Below are 18,162 nucleotides of genomic sequence, written 5' to 3' on the forward strand. Positions count from 1 at the left end.
AAGTCATACGTTACTCAAAGAAAGACATATTTGTTATCATGTCTTTTTATTTCAGACTAAACTTAAATTATGACCTGAACCTAAACTGTAACCTCAAATAAAACTGTTACTGTTACCTAAAGTACACACAGAAATCCATTTACAGATTTCTCATTTTGTGGTTTGGCCTTTCCTGAAAGTCATCGGTCACACTCTGTGTCTCTGGTCTAACCAGACCATCATCAAGTGAACATCGTGCTAAACAAAAAAGAATGGAAAGAGCTGACTTGTTAGTACAAAGTCTTGTGCCAAACCTTCACCAAAAGGATATAAGATATAATCATTTTAGATACTCCAGGGCTTGTGCTATGAAGATACAAGGAAATATAAGTAGATTTATGCATTAACAATTGCCATAGTGGTTTGTCAGCAATCAGTGTGAGGGAGGTGAAGAGCATAGATTATAAAATGGATTTATACCACAGCAATCATCACATACATCACTCTGGTAGATTTTAAAAGAACATATCAGTAAAATATGCAGAACTACGGGGTTTTACACAGCTGAATGAGTTTAGCTAGAAAGGTTTGCTTTGAAGAGAAAGCTTGGAAGACTCCACGTGGTAACTGCACATGACATGAGGACATGCAATGACATTTTCAGACCAAGGAAAAAATATTTCCTTGGCAAAAAGGGATGAAGAACGATTTCCAATTGTTTCCTGTTGCTAAATTAACCACTTTCTTCTAAGTTCTGTTAGCGTATCAACTAGGGTGAAGTAAGACTTAAACACAAAGGAATAACATTAGAGGAGATGTGTATACTTGATTTTTTGGGGTGTTATATTTGACAAAGATGGTGGCAAGGACTAAAACCTTATTTTAAGAAACCTTTAAGTGAAGTCACCAACACTCAAACTGTTTTGTTTTTCTACCGTCAATGGTTTCTGCTTTTGTATCCTGAGCTTTGGACTACTTATCTCACTGTTGTACATGAGCGACATTTGTAGAGTAGAAAAGAAATCATAAATACTTCCAGATGGGGCACAGTGGTAAAGCTTCTCCGCATGCATAACAGCACCTCTCAGATGCTCACTGTGTACCATGACCTCGAGTGGTTAATTACTTTGGTAACACAGCACATCTCAACACACGCATGTACATGTAAACAAGCCCGCTCGCTATCTCTCAGAGCCCAGACGTAATCCGATTAGACTGTGACCTGCACAGCACCGGAGGATTTCATTCACGGAAACCGTCCTATTTTACTTTTCTGAGCAACGTTAACTCCTGGAGCATGTTGGCATTAAGATCTCTGCCTTGGTTCAGCTGTGGGGCATTTGGATGTATTACATGGGCCACCCGCAAGTTACACACATGAATACACACATGCATGCATGTATTTATATAAACGATTCCATCGACCTCACCAATGTCTTGAGGGGATCTTTCATCTTCCAAGATAAAAAGGCCTCAATAGTCAAAATATGGCGGTTTCAAAACAAGTCCGTTTTTTTTTTTTTCTCTCTAACAGCTTGACACCCTCTATAGCTGCTTTCAGTCATGCACTAAAGTCCGGAGGGGCTGTATGTGAGAACGTTAATTTACAAATCAGTTCATCCAGACATTTTCCGGAACTTCTCCTGTCCGCAAAATGTCTGAGTGAGCCAATGTGAGAATACAGCAGGAAAAATGTCCGGAAATTTCCCAGCGAGCGAATGGGCGTGTTGATGATGTTTTGAACAGAATACAAATATGTCAGGATGAAGAAGAGGAACCATACACGTAGAGGATGCAGACAAAGACGTCAAGTAGGAAAGACAACAAGATTCTGGAATGTTTTTGCGATAGGGAACAACGTCTGTGTCAATGTGCTGTAAACAAAAAACGCTGAGTGCTAGGCACCAAGGCACCACCTCTCATCTGAAACATTTTCCAGACATTTTCCTGTTTTTGTGAATGCACCTCCTGCTGACCCAATTTTCTGGAGTTCATGTCTTAAAACACGTCACGTGTCTTACACACTAAAACCTTATAGGTTTTTTGGGTGGAAAACTTCACATTATTCTGTTACGTCAACTATATATGTTCCATATATGATGATAACATGGAAACCTGACATGCTGTCAACCAGCATTGTTGAGGTATGCAAGCACATAGTTTATCAAAATGTAATATCGTGCTGTGACTCTCCCCTTTAGCTCCAAAGCCCCTGATACCCAAACACCTGCAGCCTTTTGCTTGATGTTCTCCATGTGCACCAGCGCTGACTCCCTCATGTGGCCTGTGAGTCTCATACCTACAAATCTGCATCATCAATCTTCATTTCACTGATGGACTGACCCGATGGACCACATGTACCCCTTACCTCAACGCAGAGTCATTCTTTTATAAATCTTCTGGAAAACCAGAACCCTCCTGGTATATTGGACAATCCATAACTTTTTAACCCATTTTCTCCCACACCCACTTTATTTGCATTGTCTTATAATGTCTTACATGCCAATCTTGAAAACTATCATGTGTTTTGAATGAATTACATGAGCTCATTGATAGCTCAGGAATGGAAAGTGTTGGTCTCCTCTTGGTTTATGAATAGGGGTGATAATGGTTTCCCATCAATAGAGAGAGGACAGCTGCTCGAGTGCTCTGATGTTCTCAGACATCAGCCACCGAGATCCAGTACCTGTTAATCTCATTAGGTGTTATTAACATTACTTGTCCTCCACAGAACAGTACTGCCCCTTTCCAGTCTCTCCAAGGACCAATGCTCTTCCTCTCTAGAAAAAAAGATGGAAGTACAAGGACATTACATAAATCAACATATGTCCAACTAAGTATCCAATCCGCTGATGTTAAAGATATTAGACAAAGAAAAGTCAAGATCAATAACTGAATCAGCAGACCTCAGTTGCATGGTGTATTTCTCAACTCTGTTCAATAGACGTGGAGGCTTTAGATCTCGGACCTCAGTGGTTGTAAGTGATACGCAGAGCTTGAGTGATTTACTGTTTCTTCCTCACTAGGTGGAATTTGAATCTCTGGCATAAGTCACTTGAATTTCCTACATTCTCCAAGTCCCCGTTCCCACATTTCTACTGTAACAAAACGACACAGAAAAGGAACGCAGCTTACCAAACTAACATTAACTTGTCTATTTCTATTATCGCAGCCTTCCACCCTCATAAACCATTCTTTCCATTGTTTTTCATTTAACCGAAAATGACACATGACCAAAAGTGGACAACACATTTGATATTGCAACATGAGGTCCACAAAGTTGGACAAAATAAAACTGTCAGGAACAGGAAACGTTCTTTCCTTGATTCTTCTGAACTTCAGAGGGATTGTTGCAGGAGAGCCAGATAATAAAGCTGTAAAAACACTGCTGCAATAACTCAACACAGAGATGTTACACCTGATGGTTTGATTGGTTCACATCCATCCAACGATTCATTCATTATTCTAATTTGGAAGATGTAATGTGAGGCAAAACAAACTTTTGTCTATTATGATTTTTTATTATTCATAGGCTCTGTATATTGCGGCAACTGCATTCCTTACTGTGATGTGCCTAATTACTGTTTTGTGCACAAGGCTCGATGTCACGTGTGATTGGTTTGGATCTAATCATCTAATCAACCACTGCTCTCGGTTCAGGGCCCCGTCACTCACGTCAATGTGAATGTGAATCAGCGTGGGAGAGGCACCATTATTTTTTGGGTCGGTCGGTCAAGCAGTTCACCACTTTGGTCCAGACTTTTTCAGCAACAGTAAGATAGATCATAACATACATTTTAGAGACATTCGGGATCCCAAGAGGATGAATCTAACTGAATTTGGTGATCTCCTGACTTCTCCTCTTGGGGATGTACAGTTCATATCAACCATGCTCATTCCTATATCTATCATTTAAACCAGTAACACTGGATCCATATATTTGTACTGCATTTGTCTTGGGACAGTAAGTAACTGCTGATCACTTTATGCTTATAAATAGCAGAGCAAACAAAGGTGCATTGAGTGCTGATAGGGAAAACACAAGGTTCCATGAGACTGAGGTCAAAGGTAATTTATGGACAGCTGAGGAGCTTAAGGAACCTGTCACACAGAGGAAAGAGAGCTTCAACAATAAGCTCAGTAGGAAATAGAGCGGAGACAAAAGTGGGACTGTTTTCAAACTGTTGCACTGAATGAAATGGACAGAAAGAGACACCAATCAATCATGGCTTTTCAACTTGGAGGAAGAATGGAAGTCGTCATTCGGTCATCAATCAAGTACACGATGAAAGAGTAAAGAATCCCAGAGCTTGTGTTTGATGGTGCAGAGCCACATTTTGTGTGTTTTATTATATTCTAAGTGACGTAGGTGGGATCTAACACTGTGAGAAACTACCTGCATTTCTCTGTTTCTTCTCACTGCAGTGTCTATGTGAGGAACCATTTATCCTACATGTTTTGGATCCTATGGTCACACGCTTTTACCAGCTCCCTCACTCCAGCAGCTCACATGGTTCCCATTTGTCCTCTCAACACAGAAATTATGCTCTAACATTATAAGGATTTTCAGAGACTGCCTTCAGCTCACTGTGCACGTATTTTTCTTCTCTTTCTTGTTGTTGTGTTGCATGAATATAGTACAGCTAATCTGGGATTCTTAAACAACATATTCAAAAATAAAACACAAGTTAATTACAATATCTTCTTCATCTGGAGTAAAATAGCTGGAACACCTGCCCTGAAAGTCCTGTTTTAACTTTCTCTCCTATGTCTCCATTAAAGCCTCTGTCAAACTTGGTCCCTGTACATCTGGAAAAGCCATGCCTGTTTAGATCCCCAACAGATAGGACAGAAAATGTCTTGCACAGACAGGATGAAACGTGGCTGTGAATTTGTATTCCTTATGTTCAACCTGGCATCGCAAAGCAAAAGAAAAAAACAAAACGAAACAAGATTAGGTTTGATTTCACAGACATGAATTCAGCAAGATTTGTGTCTATAATGATTCTTCTGTAAAAACTCAGAGATCGTTCATCTTCATATAGAGTCTGTGGGTAAGGACTGTATGTCTACATGACTCACAGGGTTAGCTAACCATGTTAGCTAGTTCACATGGTTAGCTAGCTCAGCTATGATAGCTTTTTAAAAACAACAGAAGGATGACAATAAAACTACAAAGAGCTCATATAAAAATGTACTGTTGATGAATGTCTCTATTATCAGAAATCTTTAGTAAAGTGAAGAAGCTTCTACTTTGCCCATTAAAGGATCCCAACAGTGACCTCATGTTCTCGAACTTATTTACCCAAATCTAATACTAATACCAGAGCCGACCCGAGTTCAAAGAGGAAGAACTGAGAATGCTCTGCTGCTACTGTAGGAGTCTCACAGTGAGTCTTGGGAACACATGGTCAATCACACAGACCATTAGCTCCGACCCATTCAGCATTAACCTGGTAAACAATGGTGCCTTAATGCATTTGGGGAGACCAGGGTCTGCTTGTTTAGTGTGTGAGAACTTCCCTGCCATATGGCAGCCATTAGGGCTCTAATGAGCTTCTTCCTCTGATAGCAATGCTTAGCATGAAGCACTGCTGCTTGTGTCCTCCTGTCAGCAGGCCAGCAGCCTGCAAGTCTGTCTTGGCACCAGGATTCCAAAATCCAAACCCATAATGGAGTTACACGGGGTAAATGACAAGCAAATAGTGCCATCTCAGTCTCACTGCTTTTTAGACCGACCTTTGTTTCTCTATGGGGAGAGTCACACAAAATGTCTACCGTTCAGATGCTTTGTTTTTATCCTTATTCATCCTGTCCTTTTGCACTTAGGATGTCTTCATCCTGACCGTGTGATGGATTCACTATTTGTCACGAGACTTCAATGTCGGTTATAAAACGATAACCCTGAACAGCTGTGGCTGAAGTTGCATGTGGACAAAATATGTTATTGCAATTCATCGCAGCCACCTGGCCTTTTTAAATCCTCACGGAGGAACAGTATAAAGTTATCTATGCAATTTCCAGTAGGAATGATGCTTATTCAAATCTGGTGAGAGGAAACATTTGACTAACTTTCTTTGCATTCAGTTTTCTCTTTCGAATTTTTTTAAGTAACTTTGGATGCTAGGGGTGTCTCAATCAAAACAATAGGAAAAGACCTACTTTGATGATGTTGTGAATCACCGTGGGACTATGGGAGCTATTGTCTTCAACTCCATTGTGGATAAAAAACCTTGAATTTATGAGTTCATGTATTATATATATAAATATCAAGTTTTATTCACGTTACGTGGAAAATGGCAATGAATAATCGTGATTCCATTACGAGTGACCAAAACAAGCCAAAGAGCCAAAGCCCCCGGGGCTGATATAACACAATAAAAGGTGATGAAAGAAACCTTAAATAAAAATTGGGGATTTCTCTGCGTTTGAACATTGTTGAAAAACATTTCTGATGACTTGTTAGTAAACAAGTCAACAAAATATATAACATAGGTCTGGTCGTTTCAGATTTTTTTAATTTAGCTTCAACGGCTTTACATTGACAAAAGAAATTTGTTTACCAGCTTAAAAAAGGACTTTACTTGGTAAAGTTATAAATTGTGTTAATACTGTATGACTTTCACTTGAACAAACTTAATTATTTGTGTTTCAGTTTTAAGTATTCATATGACTATACACACTTATAACTTATCATATACAGGAATATCTTCAAAATACATTTATCTTAATGTTTTCACTCAAGGAATAAAAATACAGACGACTGGTGATTAAGTTCATATTATGCCAGAATAGAAAACCTTAAAGGGATCTGTTCAGGTCTGCAGGCTTACACTGTAAATCTAGTTTTCAGTGAACCTTTTCACTAACCTCAGATTCAAAAGAGCACAAGAGCAGCTGTAGCCAAAGCAAAGAGCAAGCTGTCAAAGGTAATCATGAGGTCTGCTCTGCAGCTCTTACTGAAAACAAAGAATGTCATGACACCCGCACCTCCAAACATTCAGCACCTTAGTGTCTAGCAACTCAAATTTGGTCGAATAAATCTTTGAAACTTGACCAAGACAAACAGTAAAAGTCTTGCCTTCATTACAACCACATGGTTCCCATCATATGTTAACTCTGCTGCACACTTCTGACACGGTTCAAGCCCTTTAATCTGTAAACTGGACATTTACATTGTAGGGTGCAGTATCCTGTATCACCAAGTAAAACCATGAGAGTGCGGTGCATAAATGAGATTATGTCCTCACCTCGTTTGTTGACTAAGACATAGCCTAGAAATAAAGCAGCCCTAAAAATTGGTCTTTTTCCCTCATAGCCAAAGAAATACGAGGGGAAATAGACGTTCAAGAGGTTCGTGTTACTCAGGAGCCAAAACAAAATGCTTTATAATTCACATGGAGTTTCACAGTGGACCTAAGTGCATGGTCAGACTGGGAGAGGATGAACTCAGAGTATGGTATGTTAGTTAGCAGAAGGGGGGAGGATTCACTCCAAACCTGTAAAAGACATCACTGTTCCCTGAGAAAAACCACAGCAGCTACCAGGACATGATTTTTTATACAACTCGTTTTTCACAAAGGAATCCGGCTTTACACCACCATTTTTTACCAAATTAAATCTAGCTCTAGATTTATTAACTTTCCTTCAGCTATATTTTTGTTGTAACCACACCTTGAAATTTTGACTCGACAGCATCTTTGAGCCTAATTACTTCCAGAAATCTGTAAGAAAATACAGTTTCTTTCCATTTTGAAAGACAAATTCTTTCACCGGCTCTGAGGACCAGCCATGCTAGTAAAATCCTTTTTTTCTATCCGACAGAAAGTCACAGGGATGTATGATATTACTGCCAAAGACATGTGGAAGAGAGGAGATCAATCTCTGGCTAAGGAAATCAGATCTATAATATAAAAGATCAAGTGAGGACAGAGTTTTCCCAAGATGCAAATGTTTCTGAGCCACATAAAAACCACATGCATGGTGTCTTCAAGTGGAATTCAGATAATCCAATTGAAAAGTTATATCAGAAGAGAACAGTGCACAATGTGTAAAATCCCAATAGAGACATCAGAGGGTAACGCACAAGCTGAGCCCATGTAGTATAAATAACAAGAACACCTTTCTGATATGAACACTGTTCTGTTTCAGTGACAAAAATGCAGATATAACACAAGAGACTGTGAGGAAGAAAGCCTGGTGGTTTTAAATCTGAAGCACTGAGTCAGCATTTCTATTTATTCACCTCCCTCCCTCTGAATATCAACAACCCTGTGGAAAGAAACCACATGTGGCTCTGACTCCTCACTGAAGTTTAGTCTACTATAGTCTACTATAGACTTTAATACAGTCAGAGATAGCTGCTGTTGTAATACAAATATTACATATAGAGGGCAAATATTTAATGGCATTTCACTGAGGGCTAATTTCAATATTTTACTTAACAATGCCAATCATACAGCAGTAATATGTGGACAGGAGTGGTAATATTTATTGCTATAATTACACAAAATCTGTAATCATGTCTAGGCCTCCATAGTCACCTCTCCTCTTTCTATTGTTGTACTCCATGGGAGAGGTATGTGACATTTTGGCTGTTCACATTTTATTCAAAGTTACAGTGTAATATACTTACAAATTTCAGTAATTAGTGTAATTGTGGCTCCACTTTTGTACAAAACTGGCCGTTAGAATTATTGTTGTTTGGCTCGTTTTGTCAGGTACGTTTTAATTTCATGTCGGCCCCCTTTCTATTGTTGTACTATATGAGAGGAGCTACACATTTACACAAAACTGACTGATTTAAACATACTCAAATTCAAGCTGAGAATTGGCACTTCAATGATACATCTATTATTTTATGTCAGATTGAATGTGCTGAATATAAAACATATAATGTCAAAACTGTCAAAATACTTATGGTAGGGAGTGGTTTACATGAACATACACCGAGAACATTTGTTTAATTTAGTAGAGAGTTGGACCAGTCTTGTCCAGACATGAGTGTTTGAGAAGAGAACTGAGACTCTGGGAGACAGACCATGGTCTTTGGGGATTAAACCCGAGTGTCATATGAAAAACGATGATTACCATATGAGAAATCGGGATTTACATTGCTTTCTGCAAAGTGTCATAAAGGAAAGGACTGACAACAGTCCACAGCCCTTTTACTGGTAAACATAATTTCTTAAAGGTCCGACATCTGTGTATTTTTTATTGTAAAGCAGATTTAGGTGTTATATAAATATTGTGAAAGTATCAAAACACTAACCTATTAGAAAACAATGCCTTAAAAAAAATAGCTGTCAAGGTGTTTGTATTTTGTGAGATGTCAAAGCTATTCAGTCACTACCCTGAATCATGCCCCCAACACGGCCCACCCAGACCAAGCGACTATTCTCATTTGTTTTAACTTTATTATCAACACAACACGAAGAGGTCATCCTGTTGCCGAGTTCACAAGCTGCAAGAAAAATGTCCACAGAAATGTTGCAAAGGTGTTAAATGTCAGGAGGCCAATAAATCATTGAACAGCCTTCCCCAGGATAAAACTATGATAAACTGATACCTAAAGTTTTTTTTTGTCAAACTGGAGCATTTTATTTAGACTTAACTGTTTGTTCAGCTTTCCAGCACTGACTGACCATTACAATTCAGATTTACCAAACTACAGTAGATGCTGAACCCCGAATGGAAGTTGAACGCACTAATTGGAAGTCGCTTTAGATAGAAGCGTCGGCTAAATGACATGTAATGTAATGTAATGTAAATGCTTCACTCAGACAACAGCCAGCCAATCAGAAGAGAGGCTCAGAGATGAGCTAGCTCTCCAGAGAGAAGTGTCAAAGAGGATATGTCCAATTACACTGTGATGGTTTTTGGTACATGAAATCACAAATATATCATATTTCTATGAAGATCAAAACTTCAAACAAACTATCAGAAAATTGTAAAACACGGGCCCTTTAAACCAAATAAACTCTTAATGGTGTGAATGCATGAGCGTGTTCACTACTGGAATTTCCTCCTTTTTTCTTAAACGCGAGAAAATTCCTATTAACCGCTGACGTCATTAGCTGTCTTATTACATTGCTACAACCTCCAGTAGAACAGGATCCAGTCTCAGGCAGTGTCCTTAATCACTCTGCTATAATGTGCTTTGAAAACAACCAGGCTTCTTTAGTGAGGACCAGATGGTTTCTGTCCTCACACTGTTATGTGCCTGCACACTCTTAATTTCAAGCAGACCCGTGCACCAATTCAACCAAAGCAAAGTCTAATCTGAGGCTTAATAGAGTGAGACAGAGTGGCATTCACAAGCCGGGGTAAATGTTACTATTACAGAGCAGGCTCCAGTGTCGAAGCACATGCTTGGGCTGTGTTCAGGCTGTTAATTACCTCAAAGTGTCAACACCAGAGCCTTAGTGTCAGTGGCTGACACACATTTCAATGGATGGTGCCTTGTGTCTCATATCAGAGATTGGAAGCAGGTGGCCGGCTGGCCCCCACACAACACAGTGTGAGTGGGCTCTACCACCGCAACTTGGCAGAAACACCAATGAGAGTAATGTACAAAAAGCCAGTTGCCGATGAGTGCTGAAAGGGGGTAGTAGCATGGGAAGGGACTCCTGCTTGAACTATTACCAGACCCGGATTGTTCTTTAAAGATTCCGATGGAAATTCCGTTTTCATCCCTGTTAACATGTCCATATGGTGTTTTTAATATGGTGCAAAACATGAGCAGTAAACGCCATGGCTGAGTATTTCCATCTTGGTACTGCAGTGACCCAATGACAGTCTCAAAAGGAATACAACCAGAAATAAGTTTTTTGCACTTTGGATTCCAAAAGGTGATGGGTTTTCTGAATGGATAAACACACAAGTTCAAAATGTTTTCATGATTTATTCTATGACATGAAATACATCAATACCCCCCTCAAAGATGTTACGTCTCTTAAAAGAGGTGGTTGTCAACTGGTGGCTAAATGGGACTGCTGAGGTTGTCAGAGACAATAAATGTCATCATGCCAAAGACAAAAACCAATGAACCAACTGGTCTGCCTTTGACACTTTGAGTTCATACTCATGTTCTTCCAAACTAGTATTATGAGGCTTCTCTAGAAGAGGTAAGTACATACACAAACTCATTTAATGTCTTCATTCAGTTCAGGTCAAGCCTATTGTACCTCCAAAAGAAAGGTAGGTATGTTTTAAAGCTGCAGTAGTTGAATTATAAACCACTAGGGGGCAGATAGGCCTTGTTCACACCTGGAATTAACATGTGTCCTGGGGGATCCAATCACACACGGACAAGTTGTTGTGAGTTGGTAACTTAACATGTGGCTCCAGTTAAAGTGCACCTCCACTTGTGTCTCGACAATAAACAGATTTGGAGCAAAAAGCGCATTCACCTGGCCTCTGGTTACCATCAACCTGGCAATCATAGCTGCAATAGCCACCAAAGTCCACCATTTTACCTTTGTTTTTGGTCTCCACCATCTCCTGAGGGAAGTATCTGGTTCTTTAGCTGCTAAATGCTCCACTATGTTCATCAGTAAGTTGCTACATCTCTGTGCATGCCATGTGGTGCTGAGCAGGTATAGTTTGACAATTTTCCATTTTCTTTGGGTGGAAACAAGTCTGATGAGAGCAGGGAGAGTGAAACAAAACTGTGAAGTTGCAGACAACCACAACAATGAGCTAAAAGACATTAAAAAGCTCTGTGGACCTAAGGGTAGCTGAGTGAAGTCAAGTAATAATTCTTTGAGAATCTAACACAATGAGCAACCTCCTTCACATCCAGGTAGTCACGTGTTCAGACAGAAAAAAAAAGACTAAAAAGCCAAATACTTTCACGCTACAATACAAGAGACATTATATGGGAAAGGGTAGGAACATACAGGAAACATATAATAAATCTGAAAATATCTTCATGACCAAACAGCAAAAGTCAAGTTGCTTTAACATATTACTCCAAGATAAATCTACAGAGGTCAATTCCTGCTTCTCTGTTGTATCTGCTCTTTTTCCATCATACATGGATCACGACCAGGTTAGTGATAAATCTGTCATTGTGGAATGTAAACGCTCGCAACATAAATTCAATAGTGTACAGTGTTCCCTGGTGAAATCCTGGTGGCTCAGTGTGCAAATACAGTTATCCAGGTTTGTAGGTCTCTCTTGGTAATCGTGTCAAGCTGGAATGTGCCATACATGCCTCATGTGCGGAACAAATAGTTTCCTGACCTTGTTGATCACTCTGTCTATCAAGGAATAAATGAAGGTTTGGGGTCATTGCTTAGTTTACGGGTTAGGTGATGAAGCACATTTATGGAAGGTGGATATCTGACTGATATAGTCAGTTAAAATGTAGAGCCATTCAAAAGACTTAGAAGTCATTAAAAACCTGGGATTATCTCTGATATTCAGCGAGGAAACTTTAAACATATCAAGAATACTGAACAGAGTTCTGTGCATTTGTTACAGCAGCAGCTCTTCTGGTTTATGGAGCCGAGGATTGTAGACAATGGCCACAGTTCAGTGAGTTGGACCACACAGTGAGAACCCCACTCAACACACTGATAACAGGCTTTGTTTTTACACGAAAACCACTTAATCGCTCGGAAATGGAGCCCAACAGAAATAATCAACCACTTGTGTCTGCAGAGGGCGCTGTTGCTAAGAGTTTCATAGCATTGCTTTACTGTAATATTGTGGCTGATTGGTGCATATCCATGATCGCCTGTTTTGAAAGCTTCAGGAAATTGTTCAGAAAATTCTCTCACAACTATCTTCACTGATAAGTCTCACTTTCTCGCCTTCCCTCATGGTATACAAATAACAGCATGTTATTTCTCTCATATTTATTGTGATTTTTGCAAGTAACTTGGCTTTCAGTGTCATTATAGATATGTACTGCCTAACTTAAGAGCAGCCACAAGTTATTATGTTCTCATTTTGAGATGATGCCAGTGGCCTGAAATCTCTCATGTCACCAGGGATACCACCAAGGAGGATTTTCACATCAATGCTCCCTTCGTTTAATGAATGAGTTTTCAAGATTTTCTGAATGCTCCTAGTATTCCTTTAGCAGTTGGAGAACACATTTCCACAGTAGTAGAGACAGGGAAGCTTTCTTCTTACTACTACACTTTGTGGTACACTAAAGTCTTACTGTGAAAAGTATGCAGTATTATGTGTTATTGTTGGCAAATTTCCCTTAAACGTTTCTGGATTGACTTACAATTTTAGGTTAAATCAGTTTGAATTGAAGAAATATAGGGGGGGAAAGTAAGCTTTTATAGTTCCTATCACTTAGGTTGCAAGATTTTGCAAGGATTGTGGATATTTATCTTTTCAAAATAGTGTAGCTGTCAAAATATCCTTGATACATGCTAAAACCTTCACAACACAGAATTATTAGTGCAAATTATCAATGCCTATATTTGCCTCTGCATTTATCAAAGGTGCAGTTTTAGGAAACTGGCTGAAAACGGGAGGTTGGCTGTTTCCTCGTATAATGACTCTGGCAGAAGAGCGAGGATAAATCTGTCTCGGGAGAAGAGCGAAGGAAAAACGTTTTGCAAAAAGAGCAAAATGTGAGTTCTCTGCGCTGAGGTGGAGCCAAGTACAGGATGTAAAAGAGTGAAAGCAAAAACCTGTAACTCTGATCAGATCTAATATCCTTATCCACTCTCAATCTGTCACTGTGAGGTGTGAAAGCCAAAGAGGCCATGTCAAAACAAACGGATAGCAGCGCTGCCTCTGACAAACAATGACGCTTTCCTGTGAAAAGTCTTAGCGAGAGAGAGGACTGTTTACAACCTGCAGTCGGCAGGTCCTTCCTCCTGGGAAAGTCAAGGAACCCAATGGGAAATCCTTTGCATTGCGCGCGCGCGTGTGTGTGTGTGTGTGTGTGTGTGTGTGTGTGTGTGTGTGTGTGTGTGTGTGTGTGTGTGTGTGTGTGTGTGTGTGTGTGTGTGTGTGTGTGTGTGTGTGTGTGTGTGTGTGTGTGTGTGTGTATGTGTTTGTATGTTAGCAAGCATGTGGGGGGTAGGAACCAAATAGTCTCAGTTCCCCATTTTATCTCTGCAGGAGTCTTCCAAAACACTAACCACTGTCTTCTTGTTTGCGGGTTGAAGTAGACTACAGGGGTTTGAACAGTAGAAGGAACGCACTGACAGAGACATGAGTAGGATCTGTGTATATACATGTCCCGTTTTGAAAGAGATCATCCTGAAGCATCAGTAATGTGATATAAAACTTATTTCGTAATGCAAAAGCAGAGCGAATATTGTGGGTCAAAGTTCACCAAAGTTGAACTCAATGCAACGCCAGGCTGTAATATGTCTCGCCGCAGGAAGCAAATGTTAAATTGGATAGTGTATAAATAGGTGTATTATTATTAATATTAGTGACTAGGAATCTGTTCTTTTTCTCTCTGTACCAAATGAAAGCCAAACTGCAGATATACCCTTATTAACATGCACTTCTTACAGAGTGAAGGCTCAGCTGGGTTAGCCACAGCACTCCAGGCTGTAGCCTTCAAAGCAAACCAATCCTCCCGGGGACTCTGACCACTTCTTCTGCCTTTAACTAGCCAGAGACCCCCGCAGAGCAGCCTCGTCCAATCAGAGCCGCAATACAGGCTCATTCTTGCTTTTACAAACTGAAAGCAGAAGGCCTAAACCGGGCCTATTAAAGCTTTAGAGGACGTGTGTCAGTTCAATGACTAATAAAGCTGCGCTCAACTCTCGCTCCGTATTGTACATGAACTCCTGCAAAGTGAATGGAGCATGCAGGTTTGTAAACATTTTAATCGTGGTAAAATATGTAGATTTTGGTGGAGGAGTTAAGGGGAATTAAAACTCACCGTACTGGCATCTTGTCCCTTTGAAGCCCGGTGAACACTGACATATCTGGTCTTCAGTCTCTGAGCATCGGCCTCCATTGAAACATGTGTTGGCAGCACACACCCCTGCAGACATCACATATCATACTGTGCATACCATAACGCTGCTGATGATATAAAGATGTATGAAGCCTGTGTTTCCATATCTCCATCCAGTCAGTGGTTTGGCCTCCTCTCTTAAATGTAACTGACATTGTTCCAGTTCAATCATTATCCTAATTATCTAATTGGCTATATATATATATCAGCTTCTTGGCAACATCAGAACTAGGCCTATGTGATCTATATGTGTAAAATACTCACTATGCAGACAGCCAATCTCTTCCCCCCTCTGAGTCCAACCTGGGCAGCACTTGTAGACTGTGTGGACGTCCATGCTGTACCTCTGCCTGTATGCTGTGTAGTATGTTGTCCTGAGGAGGAGAGGTGATATTATTGTAGTCACATAATATCATTACCTGGCAGTTACATTATAGGTCAATACATGAAAATAATCCAATGTGTCAACATAAGCCAATTTCAGACATAAACTCAACTGGGGCCGGACATTCTCCAGACTTTTCCTTTCACCAATGAGAGATTGAGACTGAGATTGTCCGAGTCGGGCGCGTTCACAACAACAGGAAAATGTTCGGATTATACAGGTGAGGGGTGAAGGCAGGATAAAACATATAAATTCCACATTTCTATTCTTTTTTTTTTTCTCAGTTTCTCAGTTTCACCTCCTGCTGTATTCTCACATCTCACATCAAATCTCTTATCAGTCAGAGGTCATCCTGACATTTTACTAGGGGGCTGGCAGGAAACACTTCAGACAATATCCACAAAAACGGACTTGGACATTTACATTCTCACGTACAGCCCCTTCAGATAATTTCAGGAGAATGTCAGTGCAGGTCTGAAAGCCTTATATCTAGCGAATCACAAAAGAAAGATATGTTGTTGTACTCAGATAATGCATTGTCAGTGGTATGGAACTATACATTTTATATCAGTGGTTTTAGCTTTATCACTACAAGGTTATGATCTCTGATTTCAGTGAGCAGATAAATAAAATAGGGATGTTCTCTTCCTTGATCCATCAGTCATTCACAAAGAGGCTGAGCTCCATTCATTCCAGTGGAGCTTATTAATGTCAAGGACAAATGCATTTGAACAAGGGAGACTCAATGTTGGAATTCCATACATATGTGTAATATGTGTAATATCCATCACCACTCACTGCACTGTTGCTCATGGATGATGATCCATAATAAACTGTTGAAATATTTTTGCTCTTACCTCCTCTCATATCCCATACACCATCTGTGGTTGGTGCAGCCCTGTTTCCAAACCTTCACCATGCGGGTAAAAGCCTGGACACACGGCTGAGGGGCCCCCAGCATGGACATCTCCTGATCCGCACAAACATTTGGCCTGTGCGTGAAGAAATATAAAAAGAAAGAGCGAGGGAAAGTGATGGGCAGAGAAATAAAAAAATACTCTTGTATAATAAAAAATCACCAATAAATTGAGAAAAAATAAACAACTTTGTACACTGTTATGACTTTCAAAACAAGCGTGTCAGTACCTAATTTGTCTTTACTATAAATAATATGTTGACGCACATAGTCAACTGAGTTGAGAGCTTCCAAATGTTCTACACATGTTCAGTTGTATGAACATCACCTCATCAAACACTGTGTTTGTCAGATAATTACACAGCTTCCTGTTTGGTGTAATGTGCTTGATTAAGATGCTGGGGGGGGAAAAACAGTCCAAGGTTTTTGGACACTGCCCACAGCACCCAATAAACAACCAATGAAATCCTATGGGAAATTAAGTCTGTGTTCTCCAGAACTGTTTGCATGTTCACGTGCATGTTCATTAAAGAGCCTGGAGGTTTGCCCTGCAGGTACATGAGTCAGTTATAAGTAGCCTGTGTCCATCTGTGTTGTGAGTGCAGGTAAACTGTCCAGAAGTGTGTCCTCCTCCACAAAACCATCTGGCTTTAATACACAGCAGCCTGAAGTTAATTAGAGGAAGTATTCGGCTCCTCCGCTGATGAAAACGACTTCTTCCATCCTGTCCAACACGCTCTATTTATATGTGGAAACCTCTGCTAGAGTAATAGGCTATTCATAAAAAAATACATTCCATTGGAAGCTATTAAGCAGAAGCATGTAACATCAGTGCTGTAAAATACACATTCAACCTAATGGGGGGCCTGAAAGAGCGACTCCTAGTGGGCGTTAGACAGAATAAAATGTAAAGTAGCTTAAATGTTACACAAAAAAGTAGAATCATTAGTTCAACTCGAGCTTTATGTGAATATTAGTTATTTTTGAATACAGACTATGACAGGTTGCTTTTGTCTTATTTCAAAGCATGTAAAAGCAAGAAACTAAAACTTTCTCATTCACCACCTCAATACAATATTTTAAAGTGCAAATAAAAACGGTGGAAACCAAATTAAAACCCATTACTTACATGTCAGGTTGCAGCTGCAGAGATGATGCGACGCGCACGGTGCTGAGTGATATCACACACAGGATGATGGTATGTGGGAGCATGATTTCAGCCTGTTAGAGACGCGGGGAGAAGAGAAGTGCTCGGTCACAGTCGGTGCAGCCTCTGAGTCCAGCATCAGATGAAGCGCAGCATCCTGACGTTTACACGAGTTCCTCCTGCGACATGACTAAGTTCAGACTCTACGGTTGTGTTTGGAGGTTTCCAGAGATCCGGGCGTGATTTCCCTGAGCACCGGTGGAAGCAGACTTGTCTCATGTCAATCGCAGCCTTTGAATGGCTCCGTCTGAAACGCACCACCCACTATCACTGCGGGGGCCAGCTCCTCAAACCCCCGGCCACAGCAACCTGTGCTCGCACTACTCACATATTAACACAGGCAGCAAGGCTATCTCCTGAATAAACATGACGTGTGATAACATGTTAAATAGTAGGAGCCTGTTTGTCAAAAGTGTTCCTATAAATATGTGGTATTGAAGAATTTAAAAAAGGAAAGGAAACCGAAATACATTTGCAGTTTGCATTACTGAAGTAACGGCAGGACTATGATTTTGTTGCATATATTTTATTGTCAATGTTTATTAAAGTCTGTCTATCTTTATATCTATCAATCTATCTATCCATCCATCCATCCATCCATCCATCCATCCATCCATCCATCCATCCATCCATCCATCTATCTTTTTCAAATTGAGTATTAGCTTATTTCAACTTTTTGTTGTAAAACAAATAGAACACGTTATAATACATATATAATATATGCA

The 18,162-nt window shown here is 40.0% G+C and overlaps 1 protein-coding gene across 1 annotated transcript in view; it reads right to left on the reverse strand.

The window, feature by feature from the left end:
- megf6 (multiple EGF like domains 6) overlaps positions 1-17,713 on the reverse strand; it is a 61,048-nt gene extending 43,335 nt beyond the window's left edge. The window contains 4 exon segments of the mRNA XM_047339667.1: positions 14,852-14,956; positions 15,194-15,303; positions 16,172-16,306; positions 17,360-17,713. Of these exon segments, the coding sequence (XP_047195623.1) occupies positions 14,852-14,956; positions 15,194-15,303; positions 16,172-16,306; positions 17,360-17,442 (433 nt within the window). The 5' untranslated portion in view covers positions 17,443-17,713.
- Positions 17,714-18,162: the final 449 nt, after the last annotated feature.

Source organism: Hippoglossus stenolepis, chromosome 4, assembly GCF_022539355.2.
Source record: "Hippoglossus stenolepis isolate QCI-W04-F060 chromosome 4, HSTE1.2, whole genome shotgun sequence".
Taxonomy (NCBI): domain Eukaryota; kingdom Metazoa; phylum Chordata; class Actinopteri; order Pleuronectiformes; family Pleuronectidae; genus Hippoglossus; species Hippoglossus stenolepis.